The sequence below is a fragment of the Sebastes umbrosus genome, chromosome 21, assembly GCF_015220745.1.
Source record: "Sebastes umbrosus isolate fSebUmb1 chromosome 21, fSebUmb1.pri, whole genome shotgun sequence".
NCBI classification, from domain to species: Eukaryota; Metazoa; Chordata; class Actinopteri; order Perciformes; family Sebastidae; genus Sebastes; species Sebastes umbrosus.
In genome coordinates, this window is record NC_051289.1 from 17,040,530 (window position 1) to 17,050,901 (window position 10,372).

General features: G+C 38.2%; 2 protein-coding genes across 3 annotated transcripts in view; both read left to right on the forward strand.

The window, feature by feature from the left end:
- The window catches only part of LOC119480856 (B-cell receptor CD22-like), a 37,972-nt gene extending 30,361 nt beyond the window's left edge, over positions 1 to 7,611 (forward strand). Inside the window, exons 5-8 of the mRNA XM_037757467.1 lie at positions 5,068 to 5,325; positions 5,546 to 5,630; positions 5,901 to 5,931; positions 7,299 to 7,611. Coding sequence (XP_037613395.1) covers positions 5,068 to 5,325; positions 5,546 to 5,630; positions 5,901 to 5,931; positions 7,299 to 7,538 — 614 coding nt within the window. The 3' untranslated portion in view covers positions 7,539 to 7,611. The remainder of the gene's footprint in view (positions 1 to 5,067; positions 5,326 to 5,545; positions 5,631 to 5,900; positions 5,932 to 7,298) is intronic.
- A 1,371-nt stretch (positions 7,612 to 8,982) lies between these two features.
- The window catches only part of LOC119480864 (B-cell receptor CD22-like), a 37,881-nt gene continuing 36,491 nt past the window's right edge, over positions 8,983 to 10,372 (forward strand). For both annotated transcript variants that reach the window (XR_005205018.1, XM_037757478.1), the window contains exons 1-3: positions 8,983 to 9,136; positions 9,447 to 9,522; positions 9,726 to 10,112. Coding sequence is in view for 1 of the 2 variants with exons in the window: in XM_037757478.1 (XP_037613406.1) it covers positions 9,450 to 9,522; positions 9,726 to 10,112 (460 nt within the window). In the remaining variant the exon portion in view is untranslated. The remainder of the gene's footprint in view (positions 9,137 to 9,446; positions 9,523 to 9,725; positions 10,113 to 10,372) is intronic.

The window sequence follows — 10,372 nt, forward strand, 5'->3', positions numbered from 1 at the left end:
GTATTTATGTTCTATGTTCTAATGCAGGGGTCTCCAACAAGTAGCTCGCAAGCTACCCGTTTCTGAGTGGCTCGCTAACAGTTCTTTGTCAAACTGCTTAAATTACGACCCAATCAAATTCACAGACATCCCACCCCATTCTGAGACCAAATGATAATATGCCTATCGGCTGTCAATTAAACTAGTTAGGCTGCTGTCAGGTTTGTAACGCCATAACATACAGAGACCGGATTTGACAATGACCACAGGCCAATAAAAGGCAAAAAATACATTATTTTCATGAGGAATCGGTATGTCTCACATTTGCGGTGTGAGCGTGTCAGTCAGTAAAAGATGTGACATCGAGCGCCAAGTCCACAGCAACTTTTCATGGGACTTTCCGGCTGGTAGCAGTTTATGATCAAAGAAGGTAAAGGAGCCAAAAACAATCCTTAAAAGACGACAGTCTCTGTTTACCAAAGAAGGCCGATGAATCAAACAGCCATCGTTTAGTGGAGCACATCCTAACGAAACAAAAAAGCCCTTCACCTATGAAAGAATTGTAAAAGTGGCGATGACTGCGGTGGCTGAAACGTTATTAAAGGACCATAAAAGTAAGACAGACTTGGTGCTTTGAGTAGCTCTCAGCCACTTTCATTTTGTCAAATTAGCTCTCAGAGGGAAACAGGTTGGAGACCTCTGTTCTAATGTCTTGCTGCCTCTTGGCCACGTCATCATTGTAAATGAGAATTGGTTCTCAATTGACTTATGTGGTTAAATAAAGATAAAATAAAATAAAAATAAATAAATATTTGTGTGCTGAACTCACGCAGCTGTTTATGTGTGATTTGTCATTCATATGTCCAGATGTGTGCAAATAAAATCTCAAAGCTTTAAATAGGGAGCTATAGTCAAAAATGATGACATCCAAAGGATGGTGAACATGGCACCAGAAGCAGTTCTGCACACACATTCGTAATGTTGTACAAGATTACATTTAATTTTGATATGTTTATGTGTCATTTTGTTTCATGATATCTTCTGATTATTTTTGACAAGGCATCGACCTTGTTTTGTTATGTATTGTGTATCCCGTTTTCTCCATACAGTCATTTTAATTACTGCAGAAAAGCAGATAAAGATTGTTTTCCTCTCTGTAAGGTTGAGCTGTTTTTGCCACATTTTTATTATCATTATTTTTCTTCCCCTCAATTCTTTGTATGCAAAAATAGGAGCAAAAACGACGTAAAACTAGAAGCACTGCCTGCAGGTAATGCTAGTAGACGGAGGAGGAGCTGCTTTCTCTTAGCCAGCTGCTTAGTTTACAACCATTTTAAGATATGTGGCAAACTAAGCTAAACAGTTACACTACGTACAGACTGCTTTTGTTTTAGCTTGTGTAGCCGAGGGTTACGTTGCTCCTACACTATACGAAGGTAGTAACATATTAACAAAGAGACTCCTTATAGTCTGCACCAAGACGGCAACAACTTCATTAACCTTGTCAACAACAGAGCATCACCACTTCACTGTTTCACCACTTCCGTATTTGCTAACATTACTGAGAAGTTGCATGTTTAAAATGAAGAAATTCAGCATGAGCACATCTAGATCTTTATCTAAACTAACTGGATCACTTGATAGTTGACAGTCAGTGACATGCAGATCTACATTATAAATGTCTGTTGGCTAACAGTGAGGGTTACAGCATTAACACAGTAAACAGCTTATTAACTTGTATTATATCTGAGCTTTCCTACAGAAGAAACAGCTGTTTGTTGTATAATAAATTACTCATTGGTAATATGATCTGATATGATGAGTTTCTTGCATATTTGTCTAATTAAACACTGGCTATCTGTACTGATGGTCTCAAATCCTCCTCCTTTGTAATAACAAAACAGTACCATAACAACTAAACTACTCATAATAAAACTCCCTCTATGGAGTGCTCCAGGGATGACATATTTTTGTAGGCCAGCCAGGAAGTTAGCATCGCCCTGGTTCCCTCGACAAAAAGCCAATGGGATTTTTACATTGGGTTTTGGATTATTGCAGAAAATAAGCTCCTTGGCAAACAAATGGTTATGATTCTTAAACGTTTTGTTCAGCAAGATAATCTCCACAAATGAACACCACTTTTATGAAGTAAAAAACTAACATTAGGCTATAAATAAACTACACCACGGTCGCATGAGCGCGAGTCTAAACAACGAGGCTGAAATGGCGGAGGAGTCGGCATGATGACGTTTAGTAGTCTTAGTAGTCTCCAAGAACTACAGGAGAAGATAATATTAACAAAAACAAGAGGAACCAGCAGCATAACTGTTCGGCCCCTAATAAGGCATACAGGCTTGCTGTGAGTCATGTGATAAAAATAATCTTTGAAACTAAAAAAGTAATTTGCATTCCTGATAAGATCAAGTTGTCTCAGAAGATGACTTCCTCATTCACAGGATGTGAGCAGGAGGAGTGAAGTCTTCTTCTTTTTCTGCAGTATTTCAGTCATTTCATATTTGCTTTTATATCACAACGGCTTAACAGGGAAGTCGGGTAGCTACTGGGTCTGTTGCAGTTCTACTGACATTCACAAATTGTCTGATTTTAAAACTAATTGTTTCTTCATATTAGCTGCTGGCTCCTTTGGTAAGGTAACATGTTACTGCTTTTATGTTTAACTCTGAGAGTTTTATTTTATTTTGCTGCTTTTCATGAACTGTACTTTTATTTGTTGGGTTTTGTTTTAGCAGAAACATCATAAACTCACACTGGATCATTTTATAATTAAACTGTTTTCAACTCTGCAGAGCTTATTAATCACTATTATAACACAGTAACATCTGCTTGTACACGGAGAGTTCCTGGTTTGAATGTATTAATTTGAGGTGGCTTTAAAAGAACATGAATGCTTCGTTTAAAGGGACTGTTTGTAACTTCTTGCATGTATAAATCACCCGGGTCGGTTTCCCATCCGCACTTGCGTGTGGCTACGCTGTTCAGACTCAGACTCCAAAACCGCAAAGTTATATCTAGTGAAGCACGTCTTGCAAAACAGTGTTGGCCGCGGTCGTAGTTCGCGGGGGAGACCGTAGCTTTGGTCTCCAGGGCCGGAGTCTCTTCTCCTCTGCTCCTCTGCCTGTTTGCCTTCACTCAGCTCGCTCTAACCTCACGTTCATGCGCGCACACTCCACTCTACAGAAGACTTCGTAGCTCTGAGAATATCTAGTGAACGTACAGTGGACGTTTGTGCAGAAATAAATGCTGCAGCTCCTCCAGACCAACAGAGGTTTCCCGTGTCTTGTGAAGTGACGGGGCTCCGCAGCGAGTTACGTTATCGTCTCTGACCGGGTGCTGGTGTCTCCCCTGTTCCCTACGGCCGCGGTCGGGAGGCTGAGGTAGGAAAAGCCAACACTAGAATCAGCATTGATTCATGGAGAGACTTTCGTCTGGTCAGCTAACATTACTGCCAAGCAGGTGAAAGATAGAGTTATATTGTAGTTTTAGCTGACGCGTGTCGCCTCACTGTTTTGAGCGATGCTCGTTTATATCTATTTAGAGCGAGCACAAGTGCGAGTACAAGCGCGAGCCCGACGCTGACTTTCGTTGACTTAGCGGCCACAGGTGTCGCTGTTAACAAGCATTTCTGAAAGTTACAAACAGTCCCTTTAAAAGATGTTTTATGAAAAGTAACTTTTTGTCAAATCCAGGTGATGAGTGTCATTTCAGTCCAGTCTGTGAAAATGGTGACAGCCTTTGTGTTACTGAGCGTCTTCTTAGTTTCAGGTGAGCTGTTTGTTCAATCACTTTTATTTGGAGACGTTATTTTTTTCAACTGTTCATGCTCTTTCTGCAAAGTGAAATGTTTCATACTGATATTGTTAAAAAAGACTGAACATGCTGCTGCTGAATTACAGTTTGTGCATCATGAACTTTCTCTTCATGCAGATTTTACTTCACAATTTGTTCATCACGAGTCTTTTTCACAGGTGCTTTGGCTTTTTGTCAGGATGTAGCCCTGTTCATGACTGCACCAAAGGAGATGGAAGCACTGAGTGGATCTTGTCTGAAAATCCCATGTAACTTTAGTTTTAACAAAAGCGCTCAACAGACATTTGACGGTACAAGAACAACCTTCGGAGTGTGGATTAAAAATAACCAATATTTTGCCAACAAACCACATAATGTGATTTTCAACAGCAGCTGGAAGAATAATAAGTTCCCAATGAGTCTTACTGGAGACCTGAGTCAGAAAAACTGCACCACTTTATTTTCCAGTGTAAACACAAGTTACACAGACAAGTACTTCTTCAGAATTGAGAACGGACCATTCAAGGCAACAGCTATTTGTGATCCTCTTCAAATAAAAGTCAAAGGTAAGAGAGTTTTGTTTTTTATCAATCAGTCTATAATGTTATTGTTTAGAATAAAAAGTGAAAGTTGCATCTTTTTAATTTTGGAGGTTTTTCACTTTGCCATGAATTTAAATTCTGATTAAACACTGATTCTGTTGTTACAGTTTGACATTAAAATTGTCAAATTTTGAGATATTAAAAAGCAAACTTTATATACTTTATGCATTTTCAATACAAGATTGTCACCTTCTGTGTCAGCTTTGGCATTTAAAAAGATTTCATCCATCATGATCTATTTTTTTATTGTACAATCTGTGTTTGATTTGAAACTCCAGATTCTCCTCCGAGGCCCAGCATTGAGATCTCAGGTGATCTGAAGGAGAATCAGTCTGTCACTATAACCTGCTCAGCTTTCACTCCCTGTCCACACTCCCCTCCTGAACTCACCTGGACTCTCCAACAAGACCCTCACAACAAAATAGAGGAAAACACAGATCGAACCTTCACAACTAAAATCCAGAAGACCTTCACTCTGTCAGACGAACATGATGGATTCAACATCACCTGTTCAGCCAGATATCCTGTAAATGAAGGACAAGACAACAAGACAGCAGAGAACAGAACGAAGCTCAGTGTTTCATGTAAGATAATAAAGTGTTCGTTATTAGATCCTGTCAGCACATGATGATTCATGGGATGATTTTAATGAATAAAGTGAATCTCACATTTTCCTCAGATGCTCCCAAGAACACCTCAGTGTCCATCAGTCCATCAGGTTTGGTGTCAGCAGGTAGCCTGGTGAACCTGACCTGCTCCAGCAGAGCCAATCCTCCCGTCAACTTCACCTGGTTCAAGACCAGCAAAGACGGACCTGTCAGTGTAGCTGAAGGAGACTTTTACAGCTTCAAGGTGACCTCTGCGACAGATATAGAAGATTATTACTGTGTGGCCACAAATGATCTCGGTAATCAGACATCACGGATTAATAATGCAGGTAAATGTAGAACTGAACTGAATCTGTTTAATTTAATCTAATCTGCTCTCCTCTCTTTTATGTTTTTCACTTGTTTGTTTTAGTTCTCTGTGAAGCACTTTTTTTTACTGCATTTTTATAAAATGACGCTATACAAATAAGGGCTACACCTGTATTGTTACATGTCTACATTCATTCTTTTTTTTCTTTTAGTCACCTGTTTTTTTTTTTCTATGAACAGAGAGCTCTGTCAGCTCACTACAGTGGGGTTCAGCTCTTGGAGGGATCCTTGTCATCATACTCATCTGCCTTGCTATCTGTGTTTGGTAAGTAAATTAGTTAAATTAATTCTGTTTCTGGCACTGAAGTTTCAACTATGTTCATGAAGAAGGCATGTCAATTTTGCTCATTTCTGCACCTGTTCTGTGAATTGACTTTACAAATCCTTAGTTTCAATCTGGATTTTCTTTCCACTGATGCACATTCAACTATGTCTGTCTCCAATCAGTCCTTACTGTTTGTTGGCAGCACACTATTTATTTAACCTGAAACAGGCAGTACAATAATTATTCTGACAGATCTCTCATGTCTTCCAGGTGGTTTAAGTCAAAACGTCCACAAACTCAGGTGAATATTAAACTTCATTGTACAGTGTGTGTTGTGGATATTTTAAATCTGCTCACAGTGACTATGTTGAAAGCATCGGTCTTAATACTAAGTTGGCAATCTTTTAGAGGTTAAATAATAAGAAGCATGACAAATGTGATGCAACTGTAAGCAATCATCCTCAAAAAAACCCACACAGATATTAATCTTTTAACTTTTTTTTGTTTAGATCTGAAATTGGCTAAAGTTGGAGCACATTCATTATCATCAGGATGCTGGTTTTATCTGTTTACAGCATGATAGCTAAAAGAGTTTGGTTCTGACTCGAGACACTAGCTGCTTCCTAAAAGTCAACATTTGTATTCTTCACACATATCAGAAACACATTTTGACATGATTTATAAACTAGCAGCAGCACTTTAAAATCTATTTTATAGCTTACTGTAAGCTAGTGTAAAGATTTAAGAACAGGAGGAATATGCACCAGCTGTTATTATACATGAATGGAGATTAATGCCTCACTTCATTAAAACAGTTTCTTACATGGAGATTAGTTGTTAGCTACTATATATTTATAGTAACTCCAAGGTGTAAGTCTTCAGTAAGTGTTTAGTAACTGAGTTAACTGATTTTAATCTGTATGAATACTCTCTGAAACACATTCTCTAAGTCTGCTAAAGTCATACATACATTTACAAATAATTGGTAGTTAGTACATTAGGAATGGTTTGCTCTTAACTTTAGTCTATATCGTTTTAAAGAAAATAGATGAAACTTTGAAGTGGTTAAGAAACAGGAACATTACCCGCCTCCACCATGTAAGTGAGAAAAAAAAAATTAGTGTAACCTACTCTTTTTCATAGTTTTCTATGGTCATCCTTTTGTACAATTGCATTGTGCTTTGATAAGTATATGAATACAAAATGTTGGCCTTTAGTCTTTATAATGTAACCTGAGCGATAACTTTGAGTCTTTCCTCCTTGTTGCAAAATCAACTTTCTTATCTTGATTTAACTGAAGGAAATAAGTTTTCATCCATATTATTTACTTGGATCTGGTCGTTACTTGGATAGCTATGATAAGCAGTCTTTTTGTCTTTTATGATTTGGCCTAGTGGAAGCACACAGAGGTTGAATAATCAAGGCCCAAGAATCGAACCCTGAGGGACTCCACTCTGAATAATGATCACTAAGGGCGACAGCATAGCCCCTACCTTCAAGATATGGCCAGACTCTAGTGAGGGTTGTAATTTAGTGTAATTTTTCAGCCAGTCTAGAAGTACTGTACAACAATATTAAAGGTTGCACTGTAATCTAGCAGCAACTAATTTAACCTGATTTACTATTTAGACATATCATTTAACACCTTTAATACCTTTTTTCTCACAGACTCAAAGAGGTGACGAGCTGACTCTTCAAATGCCAGCCAGCAAAACAGAAGAAGACATCCATTATGGAGAGATCGACTTCTCCAAGCGGAGACCTGAACCGTCCTCGGCCTCGGAGCAGGACAGTGGACAGCAGCAGGATACGCTGTATGCACAGGTCAATGTGTCCCAGACAGCAAGCAGCTTAAGACAGGCTGCTGACGTCCCAGAGGATCTCTACGCTCAAGTGAAGAAAAACTGAGTGTTGTTTTGTGATCATGTTTGGGTGGTATTTGTAATATACCTTTATTTTTTACTTATAGAAAATGTTTTATATGTCAGTTATTGTAGTAAAAGACACTGGAGAGGAAAATGCAATCTTCACTGGCCACAGTTAAATAAAGGGGAACTCAAAACCTCCACACATTGCAGCTCAAATAGTTTTTGCCATCAAGATATAATAAATCATATGTGTGAACTGACCTCATATGACTGTTGCTGTGCGATTAGCAATCTGTACATCAGATCAGTGCAAGTATAAGTCCGAAAAAGGCTCTTAATAGGGAACTATTCTAAATAGTGACATGAGAAGAAGCAGTTCACACATTAACAATGTACTACAAGATTAAATTGTAGTATTATATACCGTTTTTTTGTATATACATGTGTATAAGCCTGCTGAATTAAAAGCATTAAAGCCTTTGAAGTGAACAAAGCGTTTTAATCACTGAGGTTCTCTCATCAGCACGGCAATGCAGAGCAGCAGTGATACAGACTGTGCACAAGTCAGCATAAACTCTGTGCTACCTACATGTGTGAAATACACTTTAGAATAAGTTGAGGCATGATGTTGGTATTAATAAATGTTCTTTTCAGTTCTACAAGGAAACATAGACACCTCACAGCCAAAGAGAAGTGGTGGGATGTAAACTGGTCAAGTCATGAACAGAGCACTGAGAAAAAGCTGAGAACTGAGTAAAAAGGGGAAGTTGGTTGGCTGGGTTTTATCGACAAGTCCTTCTGCAGGATCGTCATAGCGACAAAACGTCTTCCTCAGTCCAGAATGTGTTTATTATTCACTTATTGACTATTTACTCTTTGACGTGGAATACTTTCTGAGGAACTTGACTTGTTAGTTTGCTCCTCTGGATTTAAGCTGAGTGTAGGCCTGCAGGATATGAGTGAAATCTGAGATGTGCGATAACATTGTTCAGTATTGTGATGACAATATGACTTGTAATAATAATAATAATAAAACTCCCTCTATAGAGTGCTCCAGGGATGACGTATTTTTGTAGGCCAGCCAGGAAGTTAGCATCGCCCTGGTTCCCTTGACAAAATGCCAATGGGATTTTTACATTGGGTAAAAAGCTAACATTAGGCTATAAATAAACTACACCACGGTCACATGAGCACGAGTATAAACAACGAGGCTGTAATGGCGGACGAGTCGGCATGATGACGTTTAGTAGTCTTTGTAGTCTCCAAGAACTACAGGAGAAGATAATATTAACAAAAACAAGAGGAACCAGCAGCACAACTGTTCGGCCCCTAATAAGGCATACAGGCTTGCTGTGAGTCATGTGATCAAAATAATCTTTGAGAATAAATATGTCATTTGCACCCTGATGAGATCAAGTTGTCTCACAAGATGACTTCCTCACTCACAGGGTGCAAACAGGAGGAGTCAAGACTTCTTCTTTTTCTGCAGTATTTCAGTCATTTCATGTTTGCTTGTATATCACAACGGCTTAGCAGGGAAGTCGGGTAGCTACTGGGTCTGTTGCAGTTCTGCTGACATTCACAAATTATCTGATTTTAAAACTAATGGTTTCTTCGTTTTAGCTGCTGGCTCCTTTGGTAAGGTAACATGTTACTGCTTTTATGTTTAACTCAGAGAGGTTTTTTTTATTTTGCTGCTTTTCATGAACTCTACTTTTATTTGTTGGGTTTTGTTTTAGCAGAAACATCATAAACTCACACTGGATCATTTTATATTTAAACTGTTTTTAACTCTGCAGAGATTATTAATCACTATTATAACACAGTAATATCAGGTTGTACACGGAGAGTTCCTGGTTTGAATGTATTAATTTGAGGTGGCTTTAAAAGAACATGAATGCTTCTTTTAAAAGATGTTTTATGAAAAGTAACTTTTTGTCAAATCCAGGTGATGAGTGTCATTTCAGTCCAGTCTGTGAAAATGGTGACAGCCATCGTGTTACTGAGCGTCTTCTTAGTTTCAGGTGAGCTGTTTGTTCAGTCATTTTTATCTGTAGACGTTATTTTTTTCAACTGTTCATGCTCTGTCTGCAAAGTGAAATGTTTCATACTGATATTGTTAAAAAAGACCAAACATGTTGCTGCTGAATTACAGTTTGTGCATCATGAACTTTCTCTTCATGCAGATTTTGCTTCACAATTTGTTCATCACGAGTCTTTTTCACAGGTGCTTTGGCTTTTTGTCAGGATGTAGCCCTGTTCATTACTGCACCAAAGGAGATGGAAGCACTGAGTGGATCTTGTCTGAAAATCCCATGTAACTTTAGTTTTAACAAAAGCGCTCAACAGACATTTGACGGTACAAGAACAACCTTCGGAGTGTGGATTAAAAATAACCAATATTTTGCCAACAAACCACATAATGTGATTTTCAACAGCAGCTGGAAGAATAATAAGTTCCCAATGAGTCTTACTGGAGATCTGAGTCAGAAAAACTGCACCACTTTATTTTCCAGTGTAAACACAAGTTACACAGACAAGTACTACTTCAGAATTGAGAACCGACCATTTGTGGTAACAGCTTCTTGTGATCCTCTTCAAATAACAGTCAAAGGTAAGAGAGTTTTGTTTTTTATCAGTCAGTCTGAAACGTTATTGTTTAGAATAAAAAGTGAAAGTTGCAACTTCTTAATTTTGGAGGTTTTTCACTTTGCCATGAATTTAAATTCTGATTAAACACTGATTCTGTTGTTACAGTTTGACATTAAAATGGTCACATTTGGGATATTAAAAAGCAAGCTTTATATCCTTTATGCATTTTCAATACAAGATTGTCACCTTCTGTGTCAGGTTTGGTTTTTAAAGAGTTCTATC